Source organism: Carassius gibelio, chromosome B14, assembly GCF_023724105.1.
Source record: "Carassius gibelio isolate Cgi1373 ecotype wild population from Czech Republic chromosome B14, carGib1.2-hapl.c, whole genome shotgun sequence".
NCBI classification, from domain to species: domain Eukaryota; kingdom Metazoa; phylum Chordata; class Actinopteri; order Cypriniformes; family Cyprinidae; genus Carassius; species Carassius gibelio.
Genome location: NC_068409.1, coordinates 8,396,567 through 8,418,230, shown reverse-complemented (window position 1 = coordinate 8,418,230; position 21,664 = coordinate 8,396,567). Strand labels below are relative to the sequence as shown.

Sequence of the window (21,664 nt, the reverse complement as noted above, 5' to 3'; positions counted from 1 at the left end):
GTGAAGCCTACTTAGATGACACTGTGGTCTATTCAGGTGATTGGAAAGACCACATATGTAGCCTGGATAGAGTGTTTAGCAGGTTAAATGATGCAAGGTTTACTCTGAATCTAGCAAAAAGTGAATTTTCTGAAGCGGTGGTAACTTACCTTGGGAAAAAGGTGGGTCAAGGTTGCGTAAGAACCGTAACAGCTAAGGTAGCTGCTGTTGTTGAATTTCCTGCTCCAAATACCAAGCATAAGTTAAGCCGGTTTCTGGGAATGGCGAGATACCACTGTGGATTTTGCAAAAACTTTGCAACCGTGGTGTCTCCACATAATGACCTACTTAGCTCTGTGAAGAAATTAGTTTGGAATCCCCTCAGTGTAAGAATGCTTTTCTTGCTGCCAAAGATCTTCTCTGTAATACTCCAGTTCTTTTAGCCCCTAATATTACTTTTCCATTTAAGCTTCAAGTGGATGCATGTGCTGTGGGAGCTGGTGCTGTCCTGCTGCAGGAGGACTGTGCAGGAGTAGAACATCCAGTCTGGTACTTCTCTAAGAAGTTCTCTATGTGTCAACGAAACTACAGTACCATCGAGAAGGAAGCTCTTGCCCTGATGGCACTCAAACATTTTGAAGTTTATGTTGATGGTAGTTGTATGCGTCTTTTTGTCTATACTGACCACAACAGTCAAGGTTTTCTCTCCCGCATGTGCAACCTCAATCAGCGTTTGATACGCTGGTGACTTTGTCTGCATGAATATAACTTGACCATTCAACACAAGAAAGGTTCAGAGAACATGCTGGCAAATGCACTTTCTAGAGCCTGTGATGCTGATGGTGACTGAGATGACTGTATGCTACTGTACATGGTAAAGAGACTTAGGGCCCTATCATACACCCGGCGCAATGCAACGCAAGGTGCAGCGGAAGTGTGTTTGCTAGTTCCCGTCTAGCGTCACGTCATTTTATTAGCAAATGCATTTGCGCATTTTTGTGCGAGCTGGTCTAAAAAAGTGGTGTGTTCAGGCACATTGCTGGTGCATTGCTATTTTAAGGAACAGAATATAGACTGTGCCATAGACCAACTCAAACCTGGTACAAAGTCTCACACAAACATGCCAAATATTAAAAACAAAAGGATTATAGTGTAAAAGAATATTATTATGTAGGCTACATAAATATAAAAATGCTTTTGCAAAGTATATAATAGAAGATAAATGGCAGATAGCTGTTTAAATCTCCAGACCTAAATATTTAATACAGTGTTTAAACCATTATTGTAATTGATCTGTTATAAATAGGGCACAACACAGGAGTAAACCAATAAACAGTCTTTTAATATAATCCACAAAGCAAAAACACAAAGAAATCGAGGACCCAAATAATAACCAACAAGGACAAAACAGAAATGGGGAGAATTTATACAAACTCAAGGGAGATACTAATGACATAATTGAATGAACACAGGTGAACAGGATGACTTATAAAACAGACTAGGGAAAACTTGAAAAGAACCAAAAATATAGTATTATAGTGGCAATTATAGTACAAGTCAATATTGGTAGCATATAAAACTCCAGAACTATTAAATAATTCAGTTCCCATTCCTAAACAATGTATAAAATAATGTAATACCAACAGAGGAAATATATTTACGGGAATGCTCACGACCCTAGCCCTTTTAGGAAAAGATGTTAGATTATCTGTTTTGTGTTAAAAAAAAAAATACTATGTATCCTTAATAGTTCCTCTGAAGTTACACTCTAACCCATGCATTAAGTGTCTGTAAACACTATAATAATACAGATAGCCCTAACATTATGGAATTGATACAAAAGCAGTGCCATTGTTTTTTAAACACTTTAACATATTTTGGAAAAATGTATAAGTGGTAAAACATAAACTGAAGAATGCAATGTTCCTTGTTCCATGTTGGTTGTACTGCTTGCTCTTTGCTCAGTCACACAGTTGTTGTAAAATGTTCTCAAGCTCTTTAATGTCTTCAAGAACATCTAGAGAAGATACATCACAGACAACAACATATTCTTTTAATATAACAGCTATACTTAATGAATTTGGTAACACTTTTTATGAAGCCTGTATTTATAATACATTATGAGCGTATTCTTAAGGCATTATAATGAATGCATTATATTAAAAAAAAAACGTATAATATGTTGTATCATCTCATGAATATTCATAAGAACAGTTTTAATGTATTATAATATGTACTTATTTGTGGTTATAGCTTTTAAGAGTATGATTATTTATAACATAATGAACATATTGCATCCACTTTTACAATGGATTATATTTCTCATAGTAATGTATTTTAAGTCTCATGTCTTGCTCTCATATCTCCATTTTTTTCTGATGCTACTTTACTTAAAGCAGTCAAAGACCACTAGTAATAATAGTATTAATAATTAATAATAAAACAATTTTTTCAAACAGTCATAAGATCAGATATCAGATCAGTTGAATGTGTAATATGACACATTTGATTTAAATTATTTTTATTGCAATATCAGTTTATTTTGATGGTACCCTTTAGACAGCTGTCGATAAGTAAACTCTATAACTACATATCAACTAGTGGTCAGTGGAGTAATAGTATGTCTGCTACTGTAAATATATGCTAACACTTTATTCCGATGGTCAACCAACAGTTAAACTGACATTCTTGAAGATATTAATACTCTAATGAGGGTTAGTTGGCATGTAGCTGCAAAGTTGCTTATAGTCAATTGATTAAGGGGACGATCAAAATAAAATGTAACCAAAAAAAAAAAATTTGCATTTTTTCAGTTGGAGTATTAATCTCACATCAAACAATTAACATTAGCTCCACGGAAACACTCAGATAACTCTCAACATCTAACCACTCACAAGCTGTAGTAAGATACTGTGCAGATCTTAAACAATGTCAAGATATGATACACTCCATTATACTGTAAATAAAGTAGATTTAATATGGTGTCCATTGTGTGTTATAAATAATCATACTCTTAAACTTAAAACCACAAATACGTAAGTATTATAATGTATATAATTGTTGTTATGATTATTCATGAGATCTCTTATGAATGTCCTTATAATGTATTATAAATACAGGCTTCATAGAAGGTGTTACCATGAATCTTACTGGATTAGGTCTAATTAGTGTTGATTTAGATTTAGTTACTTTTAACAAGATAGGAGTCTCTCTTACCCAGTTTGATTTTGTCCGTTTCTGACAGCAAGAGTATTGCCCTCTGTAATCCAGACTCTAGAGTATCTTTTATATGTTGCTGTTCAAAGAAGACACACTCAATAACACATACTTTGACATGCTAAGAAACATCTGTGAGGTTTGTGAATTTGAAGAAACTGAGCAATGTTTTATATTTCAAAATACAAAGTTTACTTATATTCAGAGCACCACGCACGCACCTGCCCCTTTGCCCTTTGGTGCCCAAAGTGCCCTTTTGTCAAAGCAAAATTTCCTCTAATTTTTTATGTCATAATGTTTCCTTTTGTGAATGCCTGCTCATGTCCAATTTAAATATTATTCAAATTTTGAATAATAATTTAGCCGTCAATAAAATGACCAACATGATGACCTTTGACCTGACTACGACGACCTCCTCATCCTACCGGGACGATTCGTCACGCCGCACACGCATTTTTTAATTGTCAGAGGATATTATTTTCAACACCGCAGAAGCTGGTAATTGGTGTTTCATTCTCAGCGAAGGGATTTTGATATTTATTTACTTATTATTATTTTACAAGAACGACGTGATGTGAGATATGTTGTTTATATTGCGGTGTGTAGCCTGTAGTGTAGAGTAACGTTAGCGTGGTGTTTGAGGGAGAAACGTTTCACAGGCATAGAGGGCAGAGGCGTCATGCCCATTCAAAGATTTCTGAGCCAAGTTGATTTTAAATGCAGCTTCCAAACGACCAAAAAAAAAAAACAGCAGAATAATATTTTTTATATATTTGATATAATCACACTGTTGTGATTAGATCGTTCAGTGCACAGCACAGCACGGCCCTGCAGAGCACTATAATATTATAAGCATTATAATAATTAATTTCATAATCATTGTCATAGAGAAGTTTAAACTTTAAATAAATGAAAAAGCTCCAGACTAAAGGGTACTCACTAGGTGTAAATGTAAAAATCATCGTATGTTAAGTATTCTGAAACAAATACCTCCAAATCTCTGAACTTCCTAAGCACTTCTGCTTTTGCCTGTTTGAACATGTCATGTTCCAAATTCTGAATTGCTTCTGTCAGAGTATTCTGCATTTTCTTCATGGATCCGGTTCCATGGAAATGTGCAGCTTCTAAAATAAGCAACATTTTATAATAATTCATTATATAACATTTCATTCATATAACTCATATATATGATAAAAAAAAATAGTTTGTTTTACAATTTATTTACTGTTTTATTTGACAGCAGTTCCCCTTAAAGCCTGCTACAGACGATAATTTTAGTGATCTAATAAAATCAAGAGATAACATTGTCACATAGATTTACTGTACTTACTGTAATGCTCTTTTTTCCTGGATTACCAGTATGGTCCATCTCCTGTATGCAATATACTTAAAACTCTGCTGCGAGAAACTAAACAGTCTACGAATATCACTCCTATTTTATTTAACCTCCACTGGCTTTCTGTGTCCTCAATCAATTATAGTGATCAATTATATAGTGTAAAAAGTATGAGCTGATGAGCTCCCATGGCAGCAGTCTCACCCCGGGGAATGGACACTCCACCCCCAGTTGGTTCAGCTGATTTGGGAATGCTTCAGAGATGCTCAGGTAGACCTGTTTGCCTCTCCAGAAAATTCCCACTGCCAGATGTTTTACTCCCTGACCGAGGGCACCCTTGGCACAGACGCTTTGACACACAGCTGGCCACTGGGCCTCCGCAAGTATGCGTTTCCCCCAGTGAGCCTTCTTGCACAGACGTTGTGCAAGATCAGGGAGGACGAGGAGCAGGTCCTCATGGTTGCACCTTTTTGGCTCAGCCGGACCTGGTTCCCCGACCTGGTACTCCTTGCGACAGCCCCTCCCTGGCCAATTCCACTGAGGAAGACCTTCTTTCTCAGAGACGGGGCACCCTCTGGCACCCACGTCCCGATCTTTGGAACCTACATGTGTGGGTTCTGGACAGTTCGCGGAAGGTTTATGTACCTTTCCACCTCAGGTGGTAGCTACCATCACTTCAGCTAGAGCTGTGTCCACCAGACATGCCTATGCTTTGAAATGGAACGTCTTCGTCACTTGGTGTTCTTCACGGCATGAGGACCCCTGGGAATGCCTGATCGGGTCAGTGCTTTCCTTTCTTCAGGAAAGGTTGGAACAAAGTCTGTCTCCTTCCACCCTGAAGGTCTATGTGGCCACCTTTTCGGCTCACCATGACCCTGTTGAAGGTAAGTCTCTTGGAAGGCACGATCTGGACATCAGGTTCCTGAGAGGAGCAAGGAGGCTCAATCCGCCTCGCCCTCAGCAAGTCTCCTCTTGGGACCTCGCAGTGGTTCTATCAGCACTGCAGAGGGCTCCCTTCGAACCCTTGCTCTCAGTAAAGTTAAAGTTTCTATCATTGAAAACTGCGCTTCTGATGGCTTTGGCTTCGGTGAAGAGGTTTGGGGACCTGCAGGCATTTTCAGGTGATGAAGCGTTCCTGGAATTTGGGCCGGTCAACTCTCACATTATCTTGAGACCCCGGCCTGGGTACATGGCCAAAGTTCCCACCACTCCCTTTAGAGATTAGGTGGTGAATATGCAAGCGCTGCCCTGGAGGAGGCAGCCCCAGCCCTAGCGCTGCTCTGTCCAGTATACGTAGACAGAACTCAATGCCTTAGTACCTCAGACTAGCTCTTTGTTTGTTACGGAGGCCTGCAGAAGGTCAAGGCTGTCTCCAAGCAGAGGTTATCCCACTGGATAGTGGATGCTATTGTCCTGGCTTATCAGGCTCAAGACCTGCCATGCCCCCTAGGGGTGACAGCTCACTCAACTAGGAGTGTAGCTTCCTCCTAGGCGCACGTTACGTCCCCTTGCCACATCGCTGTTCTGCTGAACGGCTGGGTCACTGGCAGTTGCTCATGCTGGTCCTTATATACCCAGACTGCGGGCGGAGCTCGCAATGCAAACTTCGCAGACCAAGGAACTCTGTGTACCACTGGCTCATTTTGTAACCACTCGAAGGTGATTGGGCTCACAGGCAAGATCTCATTCGTCACTCTCTTTCTGACGTAACGTCTACGTTCCCTCCTTCAGGGAACGAGAGTTACATATGTAACCGAGATGAAACTAATAAGGGACGGAAGTTAAACTGGGAACAAGAGTAACTAGAACAGAACAAAAGGAAAAAGCAAAAGCAGGTAGGCTACTTCACAAACACATTTCTGTGTAGCTGTGCATTAAATGATTTGAATGCACTTTGCGGAGGATACTCCATTGTGTGTCGGGTGGATCTTTGCCTCCACACCCTGCATTCAAATCGTTTAATGCACAGCTAGTTGATTATCCCGTAATTTTTGTTAATTCCAACATTTGCTAATACATTTTTATTATCAAAAGTTATATCTGTTAACATTAGGTAATGCTCAATGAACTAACTAACATTAAGGAACAGTGAACAGCTGTATTTTAATTGACTAACATTAACAAAGACTATGTATTAGCTGATGTTAATGAACATAAATTAATATAGATATTACTTTGATAAGACAAAATCAGTCTGGTAGTCCATAAATTGTAAGTGATTGCTTACTTGCATAATAGGGAACCATTGCATCCTTAATCATGTTTGTGATAGATAAAGAGATTTCCTTCTTTCTTTCAATGACGTCTCTTTTGAGCTTCCTCTTGAGTTTGATTTCCTTATCAGACAATTAAAGTAGTAAACACAAAGTAACAACATGATTTAAATATAAATTATAACATGCATAGTGTTAAAGGTTTTATATTTAGCAGCTACTTAAAGGCACAATATGTTATTTTTATTTATTTTATTTTATTTTTGCTTAAAATTGCTTATTTCTCTGGATTTAAACATTCTTCGGATCATTTGGGATTATGTAAGTACACATGTCAGTAAATTATATAACACGGTTCTAAAAGTTTTTGGATATTTTATTGAAAAAAAAATTCATACATACTGTGCCTTTAATGTCGCTTTGTAAACAGATCATTTTAAATTGTGCAGCATTTTATATTTAAGAATAGTTGTGAGGCCAAGCACACCACTGACAAATATGTTAAAAGGAGATTACCAACAGCAATTACCAATGACCTTACAGAGTGTGGCTCAAACTGTAGGGATTAGTGATGGGTCTTGCTATATTGTGCTATGGTAAATATTGAGAAGTGAATTGTTGGATAACAATAAAAGCATAAATTAATATGAAGACAGGCATAAGCATTAACAGTCTCATATTTGAAATGGACTAGTTTTTATTAATACAATTTTTTCAGCCTCTTGTTTGCTAAAGAGAAATTTGAAAAAAAAAATGTTTTACTAAATTTAACAATCTGTAAAGTGAGATAATCTGTATGTGACATTTTCATGCATGCAGATGTTTTATAAATTGTTTATAGGAAATTTTTGATAACCCCAGGTTTCTTGTTTTCCTAAGATCTGGTAATACTGCTCACCTCTCTTTTGATGAAGTTGTCAATGTGATAAAACATTGAAGCTCTGGGGTGCTCAGTGTCACTTTGGATGATACTGAATTTTTCAATCTGTTCTTGCACTGATTTACCGGTTTTGCAATGGACTCTAAAACAACACAAAGATTGCAATGCATATAGAACTGTTTTTCACTTTTTTTTACTTAAATATTTGTAGTTTTACCAATACAACTATTTAGCAAAACCATGTAAAATAAGTTTCAAGTTGTGTTTTAATACATCTTTCACACTCATGTCCTAATGAATAAGTTGTTGACATGTATATTACTTTCATTACATCATTTAACAAAATCAGGCAATAAAACAGAACTTACGGAAAAATTGAATCAAACTCCTCCTCAATGTTTTTGTGCATGTGTTGTGACAAAGCCATGTTTAGATCCAAGTCTATACCCCATGCATTTGACCAATGGTAGCCATCATTTTTACACAAAGCCTTGAGGATTTTATGGAATCCTCCTTTGCCGTGAGGTAAATTCTAAACAATCATGCATAAAATAACACTGCAGTTAATAATAATAATAATAATAATAATAATAATAATTAAGAACAAAAAAAAAAAAAAAAGCAAACTGAAAATCACATTTTTGCACTACATTTCAATACAACAGAATTAGACTTACAGGTGATATAATGGAACATGCACTGGTAAGACATAATCTCTCTGACTCTTCCACTCCATCAGAGAGACACTTTTCCAGAACACAACAAAGCATGTCAAACTGCCAGCCTAACTTTTCCAGTGCCTTACATAGGTTCTGTTCCAATTTATTGTGGACCCCTGTCTGAACCTAAAGAACACTCAAACACAGATTCATGTATATGAATATATGTCAATAGATATGAAATGGATATATCGTAACCATTGTCAGGTTTCTGAGAACATAATAACTTGTACCACATTGCCTGTCTCCGACTGCACACTTTTAATCAAGGATAAAATTCCCTTTGCTTCATTGACATAATCTCTGGCCAGGTCTTTGTTGATGCTGTTGTTAAGATTCTTCAGGAAATCCTGCAGCTTTGGGATCTCTACAGATTGTTCAAATTAATTTGTTCTAATTAATAAATATTTTAAATAATGAATATGAATATTTCATTTTAGATTTGAAAAATAGTTTTTAAATAGTTGGTTAAAAAAGTAAAAGGTTATTTTCCCAGAGGTGATACTTTACCTGTGTCACTGTGTTCCAGGCATAATGTTTTGTCAAAAAATGCCCTTGTGCTTACAGTAAAAATGTTAAGGGTCATCTTTTTCTGTAATAATAAGAACATCACATGAGTCTGTACATAGCAAAAGAAGCAATGCCCAAATGTATATATGTTGCATATATTAACATAATACCTTTAATTTAGAATTTTCAAAGCTTTCTCTCACTGCCTCTTTGGAACAGATGTTCCTCTTGCGTATACATGCTGTTTTCAGATCCTGGAAAATGATTACCAATACAATTACGGTAAGGTTTCATTTGTTGACATAATGTTACAACCTTAAAATAAACTAACAATGAACAACATCTGTACAGCATATATTATACTTAATGGTATTTTCAACATTTACTAATAAAATGTCTCTAGGTTACATATGAAACTCTAGTTCCCAGAGGGAACAAGATGCTTCATCGAGACTATTCTATATAACGCCTTCAGTGTGACCATTCTCTGAATAACGTGTGTAATCAGTCCAATGGATGGGCGAGATGTCATGAAGGGGGTGATGATAGAGAAGAGGATCTATATAAACATGTGCGGTGAAGATGGCGGCAGCTTCTGGATTGAAAAAATACAGTAAGCACTCGCAGGGATGCCGGAAGTATAGCAGGAGATGCAGCATCTCATTCCCTCTGGGAACTATGGTTACATACGAAACCTAGAGACATTCCCTTCAGGAACTCGAGCTGCATCATGAACGAAATGCCCTCACTGCCAACACACACGGAGCAGTGGGCAGCCATTTATGCTGCAGAGCACAGGGAGCAGTTGATGGTTTGGTTCCTTGCTCAAGGACACCTCAGTCATGGTATTGTCGGCCCGAGACTCAAACTCTCAACCCTAGGGTTAGGAGTCAAACTCTCTAACCACTAGGCCACGACTCCCCCAAAAATCTGTAGTAAAAGCCGAAAGATTTATGCGACAATGAGGAGAAACTCGAGCTCACCAGCATTACAGATATCCTGCAAACCCACAACAGAAAGGAAGGCCTTAGAACGGACCATAGGACACAAATAACTGGTCAGACTTCCTCCACATGGCAGCTTTGTGGATGTATGTGTATGGATCCTGAAAGTGAAGAGGTCAGAAGGCCTGTAGTACCACAGGCTGTGGCCCAGAGGAGGGCACTTAAAGGACAGCCTGGAGTACAGATAAACTTTGGCCAAACCAGGTGCAAAGTCTAGAAAGGAGGGGGCCACTGACAGGGCCTGCAAGTCTCAGACTTTCTTCAGTGATGAGATGGCTAATAGGAAGATAGACTTAAATGTCGAACTGAGCTTTGCAGAGAGCCTCTAAGTCTACTGCCAGGTCCCACAGGGGGACACAAGGGTGTACCAAGGGCCTCAGTCTCAGCGCACCGCGAAGCAAACATGTAACCACGAGGAGAGATTTTCACTTACGCATTGTATTAGTGTGCTTTCACGTTACAATAATGCGCTCTACATTTGTCAATAAAATAATATGTTATACTGTCATATATTTTCATTCATTTTTAGGTTCTTTGATAAGGTTATAATACGAATGTCTACGTAGCAAAGTAACTTCTGTAACGTCCCCGCAGGGTGGGTCGAGGCGGATAAAGAAATGTAACTTTATTTGCGGGGCAGGATGAGGTGGGCAAAATAATTTAAATCCAAAGGCGCATCACTACTCTGGTTATCACAGTGTTTACTTCCTGTTCCATTACTAGAGCTTGCTTGGGGCCCACCAGAGTGGGATTGATCCCGTTGAAATGTGGCAGAAGAGAACAAAACTGAATTCAGTAGCATCTTTCTACTGTCTGCAAGACCCATTGTGAGATATTTGGCAGAAGTTTCCATGCTGCCAGAAAATCTACTAAAAGAATCAATATCCCGAGACTGACCTCCGGTGTCATATGAGCAGCCAGTTTGGTGCCCTGAAGCGTATGACCAGCAAGGAACAACTGAACTATGAACTAGTTGCTCTGGAGACCTTAGATGCAGCGATCCCCCCAGAGATGCTAGGTTTCCGGGCGGACACTGAGATGTGCACTCACTAGAGACTTCTGTGCCCTGAAGCACTGGTGGTGGCCGGGTTAACAGCTCAGCCTAGCGAGGGCACTGAGAAGATACAGGAACCATGTACTGAGGTGGACTACGCTCTTCCCCTTATGGGCCTGTTGAAACCTGTAGACGACAGAGTTGATGGCTTCACCGAACAGAGGGCGCAAGTAGGGCATCGAAGAGGAAGACCCTATCCTTTTCCTTAATATCAGACAGGGTCAACCAAAATTTCCTCCACTAAGGTCGCCATAGACCACCCTATCGCGAAAGCTCTTTGATATCTTTGTCTTTCACTTCCTCGCCCTCATCCAGCTCTTTTAGCAGGTCTGCTTGCTAAGCTTTCAGTACTGCCATAGTGTGTCTGCTCAACCCAGGGCATTGCCCTGTAACAGTGCTCATTTAGTCGCATTGCATTAGAATTATAGATGAGCAAGGGACTAAAGAGGCAGGCTGAGAATGGTCTTGCCCACGATGTAGACATGTTGGTGTGGAGATTGGGGAAGAATGGCAAACCCCTGCATGGAGGGAGCACTCATATAACTTACTTTTTGTCTGTTCAGCCTGCTTCTTGGTGGGCCAATCGATATTTAGTTTGGACACAGTGCGAGTTATCACCTCCACAAGCTCCTCATAATGTGCAGACTGAGGGGATTCATCGACACCCCGACATCCTGAGCATTGAGCACTCTCCCCGGGGGGAACAAAAGGACTCGCCCACTGTTGCTTGCTTTCATCACCCCTCTTATGCATAATTGATTTGTCTTTACACTTTGGCATTTGTGATTTATTTGGAAATGCGACAATGGTAAATAAGACATACAGACACAGAGTGCTTCGCTGAATGACAGAAGCTGCTGCTGTATCCACCCAACATGCTTTTATACTTCCTGGTACCTATGTCACCTTGTCCGTGATGTCTCACCCATCTTGCCTTAATACATGTGATTCAGAGCGTGGTCACGCTGAAGGCGTTCCCAAATGGTCTCAATGCTCTTTCGTGTTCCTGAAAGTTTTTTCTTTGGAGAAAAATTCCCAGACCTAAGCCACACGTAATTGGAAATTAATAAATTAATAATCATTCTTTGTCATTTTTCAAACCTTGTCTGGTTTTTCCTCTTCACTGGGCCATTCATTTCTGAAAATAAATAAACAAATAAATAAATAAAATGTAGTTGCGAAAAAGTGTCAAAATGAAAGTTTAATGTAACAATGCTAGATTTTTACTTATTTATTATTATTATTATTATTATTATTATTTATTTTTATTTTATTTTTATTGTTATTATTGTCTTTGTATATTTAAATGTGCTTTAATTGTCGTACAAGATACAGGGTTAATAAAGAGCTTTTACTTCTAACCTAATGTATTCCTCTGGATCTATATCGTCAGTCTTGGTAAAGATGAAGTTGATGCTTTTGCACTCTCCTGCTTGTGTCATGTAGTAAACACAGTGTTTTAATATTTCCCAGGGGTCTTCATCAGTAGTGCCTCGGTTGATGGCACTAACGATCCACACTACAGAGCACTCTCCTAGTTTCTGCGGAATTGATACAAATTTGCACAGTGTAGGCCCTTTAAAAATCTGTTTTGCATGATTCATTCCACTGATAATAAAAAATGTGCTATTAAGGAAAAGTAAATAAAAACAGCTTGTATTTACAGATTTCCATAGGCTGTCTCTAGTCTTGTTGCAGTCTCCAGTCCCAGGAATATCAACAAAGACAATGTGCTCTAGGAGAGGGTTTGGAATCTTGATGGCTACACTCTTCACAATGGGCCAGTACCAGTTACCAGGATTTGATCTACTGTGCTGTATGAATTTTGAAATCTCCTTGGCAAAGTTGGAGCCCTGTTAAACAATCAAATGATGCTGAATAAAGGAAACAGACACTGAACTATATAAACTTAAAATGTCAAATTAAGACTTATTTCATTCGAAAAGTTTGAAATAATTTAGATAAAATTAATTTTTAAATTTTGCTTTCTAAAACTTACATTAGAATGTGAAATTGGCATTTTTTCCTTCTGCAAAAGTTCATCGATTTTAGCAGATTTTGCATCTTTTTTGAGCTCCTCCAGTGTTTTCTTAAATGCATTAGCACCATAGAGTGCAGTAATCTTTTCTATTGCAATTTTAGTCATGTCATCATTCTTGTCCTCAGTTTTATCAGACAAATCCAATAAAAGATCTTTGAGTTGACTGTCCCACTCCTGCAGAGATACATGATACATACAGTATATTCCACAACGGCATGTATTAAAGTATTACCTTCACCTCACCAATTATTATTGTCTTATAAAACAATCACAACAAGTTGAATATTGAAAGTGAAACCTCTTTAGAAATGAATTCAATCTCTGCTGTGTAGTTGGAGTCGCTCAGATTTCCTTCCACTTGTGTAGTAATGGCTGTACATGCACCGGAAGAACCAGACGGAAGTAGATATCTTTCTCCAAGGACTGCGTTTAAAAGGGAGCTCTTACCTTCTCCAGATCTTCCAAAAATTCCTATGGTTACCTTCTTCCTGTTTGTATTGGATTTGTTCATCATATCCATATTTGAAATCTGGTCACTGTATATAATAATATAAAAGAGGTATCTGAACACTGTTTCGCAAAAATATTTTCAAGGTAACACTTTGATTAACACATATAAACAATGTTTAAAACTGATCACACTTACATAATATAGGCCTTTAAGTCAGTTGAGTCTTGGACTGCAATATTTTGTTTAATTTTTTTTATTACATCCTTTGTCTGCTTCATGATCAAATCTGTGTTGGGAAGTGAAGAGAATTCACAGTGAGGATGTTTTGAGTACTCAAAGAAATTCCATGATATAGCAATGCATTTTGGAACATTGTTAGTATTATAGTTATTTGAACTGCGGGAGTATTTCTAACTTTTATATGTTCAAGGTTAAATTAAAGGGTAAGTTCACCCAAAAATGAAAATTAAGTAATTAATGACTCACCCTCATGTCGTTCCAAACCAGTTTAGTCTGAGAGCTCTCAGACCCTCCATTGAAGCTGTGTGTATGGTATCATAGGTGTAGGTTTGGTCTCCGCTTTGGTGGGGACACCCCGGGAAACACGGAGGAGAGAGAACTGTACATGCACACCCCCCATCTACAATTCCTGCCGGCCCGGGACTCAAACTCACAACCTTTCGATTGGGAGTCCGACTCTCTAACCATTAGGCCACGACTTCCCCAATTATTATGTACATTAGTGTTTACACTAACAAAAAATACTCTGCCACAAGGAAACAAATCTAAATAAATAAATATAATAACCCTTTTCTATTATAAACACTATTTACCCTCCAGTACACTCACGTTTATGTTGACTGCAAGATTCTAAGTTAAGGTACAGGCTTATTCACATTCAGTTACTTGCTAACGTAGCATTCTATCATCCTGGGTAACACATACTATCACCAGTTAATACTATTTTCCACAGTTGAATAAAACTGATTTTTTTTTTTTTTTTTTTTTTACTGGCCTTTGTATGTGGCACAAAGACAGCCCTGGTAACTTACCGTCGGCTTCGTCAACATGCGCGTGCACACACACACATACACCACCAGCTCGCTGCTACTGCAAGCACAAAAGTAGTCCCGCCCTGCGTGTGTAGCCTGTCAGATACCCCACCGCCAATCAAATTACGGCGTTTCTTGTACTGTCGTCGTCATTCTGGCCATTAAAATCGATCCAAAGATCCAAATAGCAGTTCAACGGAGCTTGCTAAATATTGGTGGGGACAAATTTGTCATCTCAAAATATTGATAGGGATTAGTACCTAGCGTCCCCCCCTAAACCTACGCCCAAGTACGGTATACTGTCCATGTCCAGAAAGGTAAGAAAAAATTGACTACTTTGATGATGTTTTTCTTACCTTTCTGGACATGGACAGTATACCGTACACACAGCTTCAATGGAGGGACTGAGAGCTCTTGGACTAAATCTAAAATATCTTAAACTGTGTTCTGAAGATAAACGGGGGTATTACAGGTTTGAAACATGAGGGTGAGTTATTAATGACATAATTTTCATTTTTGGGTGAACTAACCCTTTAAGTATCAATGCATGCATAGTACATTATTACAATGCTGCCTTTTTTCTTTTTACTCAAAGATAATTTGACCACTGAGAAATTAATACCTAATAATTCTTAGGGCAAAATTAAAAAATATTGCTTCAGACATTGATGCATATATTCACCTTATTTTCCATGGCAACAACGGTGCCGCCATTGCGCTCGTTTTGTCATCTTACTTCCGGCTGATGGACCGGATGTAACGTACCTAAGCTAGTGGCTGGCTAGATAACAGATCGCAGAACGAAGAGAAGTATGATATATGCTCAGTTAGGGGCTGCATAACAATTGTATTAAAAAAAACAATTGCACCAACGATGTAGCGAACACATTGTGACGCGGTCGGAGTGTTGTGGTGCACTTTACAATTTACACCCACCACCTAAAGAAGAGAAACACCTGAGGAAATGGATGACGGCGCTAAATTTGAAGCGCCCACCCAAGCGCTCTTATGTGTGTTTGTACCATTTCATGGACGGGAAGGCGACTGACGCACACCCTTACCCCGAGAAATGGCTCGACTACGATGTCCCGTTAAAGAGGTCACGCCGGGGATGAAAAGGTTGTCAGATTCGGGTAAGCTAACCTTAACTAGCTATGTGTTTGCTCGCCTAACGTTAGATTTATGAAGTCCGTTCTATGAATACATTTATGATCAGTAACAGGCAGTTAACAAAGACCACGAATTTTCCATGATTACAATTGTCCACCTATTTATTTAATATTTACGGTAGTACAAGATATTATAGTACATTACAATAGCTCACATTATTCCTGCTACAGAGATTGCAGGTGATAGCAGGCCAGCTAGCTACATTTCTCATTCAGATACTGACCTACGTTTGAACACTACAGTTAACAGTGTGTATACTGTTTTGTCTCTAATGCCTCTCTCTCTCTCTCTCTCTCTCTCTCTCTCACACACACACACACACACACACACACACAGTTCTAAGTTCGGGTCACATAATATATTAATTCTCATGATATATTGTAAGTACTAATGTAAAAATGTTGAATTATTTCCACAGATGTATCGATGACCGCCAGTGATGCAGTGGACAGCTGTGAGGGTGATCAGATCCACATGCCCCTGATCTTGCTTAAAGTCACCAGAAGTTACCTGCTGTGATAGTTATTTTTTATGAACCTTTACAAAGTCACCAGAAGTTACCTGCTGTAATAGATATTTTTATGAACCTTTACAGTGTCACCTGACATTACCTGCTGTAAATAGTTTTTATTTATCTTAATTTGATCTTTTTTTTCATCTTTAATCTCTGATTTGAAGGAATAAGTCATGTCAAGTTTGCAAGTTAATTCCATCTTGGTTTATTACTTATGGTATATATAAAATGTTGAAATTTTATAGGATGGTCAGTAGAAGGTGTCTCTTGCTTCCTGGAAACAACAAACACTGATCAACACATCACAAATGATTTTATACAACTTATATTAAATTATCCATGTTCTAAAAAACAAATCACAGTCTGTCTCTTGTTTAACACAACTGATTTAAAACAACTTATTTCATATAGTTAGTCTTCACCCACACCCTCTACATCCCATCCCAATTACCTAATATCCTATCCTTAACCTAATTATTCTCATTCCTGTTTATTTACAAAGCTGCAACTATCTTGTTGAAAGCAGCAGGTCGCCTGCCTGAAACTCATCTGACACGAGGAAGCACACACTTAAAATAAAAGGTTTGTAGTCTAGCTACAGTCTTGGCAGAGAATTGCTGATTGTGTGGCACATGTAACTTGCTGTGATGGATCCCAGATGAGCAGCTTACAGAAACTCAGCCCTGTACAGAACATGGCAAACCTAAAATACATTTCAAAGATTTTACAGTTGTCTTATTTCAGAATCATTCATTATTATTATACTTGACACTTACCTACATTATTCATTGATTAGACTTAATGTACACCTACCAAATCTTACCTTTACCTTACCTTTTGCATATACACTGTGCAGAATTAAGAGGCAAGCTGATTTTCTGATCATATTTTTTGGTAAAATTTACCAATTCCAAACCAATCTTAACTATTAATTTTGCATTTAATCTTTTAGAAGTGATATATCATCTTTTTTTGGCTCGTTTAATCTGTAAATTAAATCTGCCTAATAATTATGCATACCTGGATTTAAGGCGTTTTTCACTTCCAAGTTCCAGCCTCCTCCTTTTCTAATGTGTAACTGATAAACGTTCACTTACCTTACTCCACTGTACAATTAAGTTATTAGACAAAATACTTAGTGTGATGATGGTCATCAAACACGTTATTATACTTTTAAACATTTATAATACTATATTAACATCACACTCACACACACACAAAACTAACCAGCACCATGCTGAGAGGTTTAGACGGCTCGACTGGCTGGTTGCACGTTCAATTTTAAAAAGACGAAAAAACCTTCGCTGTGTAACAGTACATACAGGTTTACCCACTGTCTCACTATGTAAATACTGGTAAGCCTCGGTACATTTTTTTTTAAATCATTTTTCCTTGCTGCTCCATCAACTCCTTCTGACAGGGCAGTTAAAGTGGTTAACTCTGGCCACTTCTTCATATCGTCTAACATTACCCACGTTAACAGCGTCGATGGATGGGACAATTTGAGACCATTTGATCGTCGTAAGACGTTTTCATCGTGCTCCCAATTTATAACATAACGTTCTTTGTCATTTCGCCACAGTTATAGCTAGCTATAAACAATCTTACAACTACTAAACTAGTAACCGGATGTGCCGTTATCGGTTTAGCGGAAGTCGGATGACAAAATGCGGAAATGCGAAGTATTAAAAGTGGGCGGGGCGGAATAAGGTGAATAGTGACGTATATTACAAGTTTGAAATATTTTCATAGTTCAAAAGTGATATGCATGAATGTGTAAATACAATATGGCTTTCTTGATCGTCAGGAATATCAATAACACTGCATTTTTGTGAAACTTTGTAAAAGAAAGATGTAGTTCACACTAACAACAATTACTATGCTGTTTTGTTGTTGTTACTGTATTTTATACTTTTTAATATAAGATTAAATAACAGTGCTATTTTAGAGAAAACTAAATACTTACCTGTTGTAAGTTCCTGTGAACTCTTGTCAGGTCGCTTTGCGCTTGAACCAGATGCTTCATTACTACGCTTTCTTTTAGTACCTATCAGAGAATTTATAACAAGATTTTGATTGATTGGTTGATTGGTTGATTGATTGATTGATTATGGAATCAGGCAGTAAAGCATCAACAAGAGAACTTGTTTCATACCATGGCTAGTCATTGTGCAGTGAACAATGCCTAGAAAAAAAAAGACAATAAATCATAATCATACATACATTTCTTTACCAAAAAGTAGTATACTTCAAGTTTATTTTATTAAGTATACTTAATTAAAGTTCAAATATATTTTATATAAGTATCCTTTATGTAGCAAGTATACAAATATCAGTGTTCTAGTAGTATACTTGTAAGGGTATTGTTTCAATACTGCTTGGGACTAAATTGGCCCACTTTCTAATATATAAATGTATACTTTTAAGTATACTTTAAGTATAACAGTAGCAAACTTTGAGTTCACTACTAGTTTACCTCTATGCTTGTAGTTTGTACTGCAATTATACTAAAATTGAACTTATAGTATATTGATAGTTGACTAGTTCAATACTTTGTACACTGTGAAGTAGAGCCCTGCGTGGGACTGTTTTCGTAAACCCGCTCGCACTGAATGTATGCTCAGGCCCGCCAGCGCCCGCACCCTGTGTGTTCAACTCCCGCCCGCTCACACAGATATCATCCAGAATAACAGATTTAAAACATGGTTGTATTTAAATAATATGAAGTAACCGATTCTAAACCAAAGCACCACACGATAAAAACATTGGGTATTTTTTTATTTTTATTATCATTATAAAACATTAACCGTTATAACAAAACCGCATCTATTTCACATTCACAATATCTTTCTTAACTGGCTATTGCAAAAAAGAAAATAATATCTCTCTCTCTCTCTGTCTCTCTCTCTCTCTCTCTCGTGCATCTTTCTTCCGAGATCCGCCCACACACACTGAATGCGCCTCTCTGACAGCGCACTAGATGTGGGAATGATCAAAATAACATTTTTTTTCAGTGACAAATAAGAATTGTGTCCAGATGTCTGACTTGACTTGACTTGCTTTGCTTTTGTCAAGTAAACAGCAGCTTTAGTTTTCTTCTCAACTTCTTTCTACTACACACCACCGTTCCCCGCGGGTCTCCCTCCAAATGTTCTGACCACACGCTACTGCGGGAGCCCAAACCCAATGTACCCCTCTGCTTTGAAATATAGTCTCAGTAAACTACTAGTTTAGTAGTTTTATAATGCAAGTATACTAATAGGTTTTCTTTTTTTTAAGTGAGCTTTACATCATACTTTAACTATATACTATGTCCCTAGTTAGGTTTTATTGTGTATATATTTTGTTGTATGAATATCTGAACATACAAAACATCAAAAGAAAGAACAGGGTATCTGCTTGTAAACAAAAACATTTTATTCTAGCTTCATGCATTCTTTTCTTTAAACACTTTAATGTGTTTAATAAAAAATAAAGAAATGGCATTTTGAACAAAAGCTGAAAAAAGACTGAACTGGTTTCAGAATGATCAAAATGTAAATGGAGTCGATCAGCACCACAAACACCCCGGTCGTCATTTTATTCCACAAAGTTACAGTTTTGATGCTGTTTCATGTCAGATGGTCATGTTACATGTTAGTATCTGGTGTTTCTTTTTTCTTCTGTGTTATTTTTTTTTTTTGGGGGGGAAATCCTGTGCAGAAGATGTGTATTAGCGCCTTTTATATAAAAGTATTATTATATACTGTATAATAATAATAATGGAAAACACAGATTCTAGGAGTATAGCTCAAATATATTTAGACTTTTTGTCAAATATATTTAGATGTCATTTTAAGTATATTTCTGAGGAGTACATAAAGCCAGTTTCTGAGAAGTACATAAAAAGTAAACTAAAAGCATACTTTCCTATTTTTTAGTTTAAAAGAATTATACTAATAACACACTTGAATAAACATATTTTTCGTAAGGGTTCATATGAGTCTGTGCGCTGTATGTCAGAGTGGAGCACAGTTTATATTTAATTATGGATATGAACTAAAGTCTTATTGAATCTGGATTGCTTTGATTAATTATTAATTAATAATGAATAAAAAAATAATAATTGATCAAAAGTTCAGTCGCACAATTGTAAATAAAACAAGCATATCATAATTGTAATAAATCTGAAAACAGTTACTGTTGTGTCCATTTGTATTAGTGCCATATCTTTAATTATGAAATGTATTAGTCTTGTTTATTATCATGTGGTTCCTTATTTCATGTACATTTCTGTGCCCCACCCTGACTTGTTCAGACTGGATTAAACTGCACTTTTGAGGAAGTGGACGCCACATTAAACTAAATTACAGAAAACGAGAAAAATATGTTGTTTTTCATTGCTCTTTTTGGCAAGTGTCTTTAAACCTCTGGAGTTTGTTATTGTATAAAGTTTGTATGCAGTGTTTGTTTCACACTTCAACATTCATGTGTATTTTTAAATCACAATTTTATCTGATGGATTACATCTTGAACATTAGGTCTTAAACACACAATCTGCACTTAGATCTTTCTTCCCTTCTGATCTGTCATATTTGGTGGTAACACCTTACAGTTTCACTCAAATCTGGGTAGCAAAAACCAGTATTGTTATATTACCAAAAAAAAAAAAAAACATAAAAATGAAAATGGTATGTCATTCAAGGACATGAAAAAATATAACAAATACAAGTTAACTATGCAACACTTAAACAAACAATAAGCACAGTACTTACTCTGCAATGAAATCCCAGCTTTTCACGCTCGGTGTCTGTATGAATGCTGCTGGCCAGATTTTTATATCAAACACATGAGGGTGGAGTTTGAGGAGTGGCATTGGACTCTGTGTTGTTGGTGTTTCTAGGTCGAAAGCACATGAAACAAACCTTATACTATCAACAGATGTTTTTTGTTTAGTTTTTTTATTGAATGTATTGTGAAAAATGGAAGTTGCATACCATAATGGAGCCAGGTTTATTAAGTATTGGGACACCAACAATGCAATTCTCCAGAATCTCTTTACATGCTATAGCTAATCTAGAGGAGATGAGTGCTCCCAGATAAGGTTAAAGTAGTCAGATCTGTTCGTGTAAGGGGTGTCCCAATACTTCTGTCCATATAGTGTATGTAGGTGTGTGTATACACCGCATGGATAATTATTAGGCACGTTGATTTTCTGATGATATATTTTTTCAAGCTCATTTTACTAATTCCAAACCCCATCAATCTTAAAAACTACTATTATTATTGTATTTAATCATTTATAAGTGATGTATAATTGTCCATGAAGACTGGAAGTAACAAACTCCTTATATTCAGGTGTGCAGAATCATTAGGCATGTTTACTTTTATTGATGAAACGAGCCAAAAAGAGGTTTTTAAAAAGTCAAAAATGATTAAATCGCCATTAGAAATATAAAAAACTAATTTGATACAGAAATTGCAAAGTTAAGACATGACCATTGATAGCAAAATGCTCGGGGGCAAATAAATAAATAAATAGAAAA

At 37.2% G+C, this 21,664-nt stretch overlaps 1 protein-coding gene across 1 annotated transcript; it reads right to left on the bottom strand.

The window, feature by feature from the left end:
• Nucleotides 1-1,300: 1,300 nt before the first annotated feature.
• LOC127971075 (nuclear GTPase SLIP-GC) lies at nucleotides 1,301-20,984 on the bottom strand. The gene is made up of 19 exons (XM_052573830.1): nucleotides 20,894-20,984; nucleotides 18,295-18,324; nucleotides 18,106-18,186; nucleotides 13,599-13,689; nucleotides 13,251-13,488; nucleotides 12,911-13,126; nucleotides 12,576-12,764; nucleotides 12,274-12,452; nucleotides 12,013-12,049; nucleotides 9,024-9,107; nucleotides 8,854-8,935; nucleotides 8,577-8,710; nucleotides 8,302-8,469; nucleotides 7,993-8,156; nucleotides 7,643-7,766; nucleotides 6,759-6,867; nucleotides 4,186-4,319; nucleotides 3,196-3,274; nucleotides 1,301-1,996 (listed from the first exon to the last, which is right to left on the bottom strand). Exons 2-19 carry the CDS (start codon nucleotides 18,305-18,307, stop codon nucleotides 1,941-1,943), a joined length of 2,178 nt encoding a protein of 725 aa, XP_052429790.1. The 5' UTR covers nucleotides 18,308-18,324; nucleotides 20,894-20,984; the 3' UTR covers nucleotides 1,301-1,940.
• Between the last annotated feature and the right edge of the window lie 680 nt (nucleotides 20,985-21,664).

Bases quoted from the DNA above. Each gene is read 5' to 3' on its own strand.
- LOC127971075 (XM_052573830.1), bottom strand. The intron at 12,765-12,910 runs GTAAGTTTTAGA...ATTGTTTAACAG, and splicing joins TGCCAATTTCACATTCTAAT to GGCTCCAACTTTGCCAAGGA. The intron at 8,711-8,853 runs GTAAAGTATCAC...AACAATCTGTAG, and splicing joins CCTGGAACACAGTGACACAG to AGATCCCAAAGCTGCAGGAT.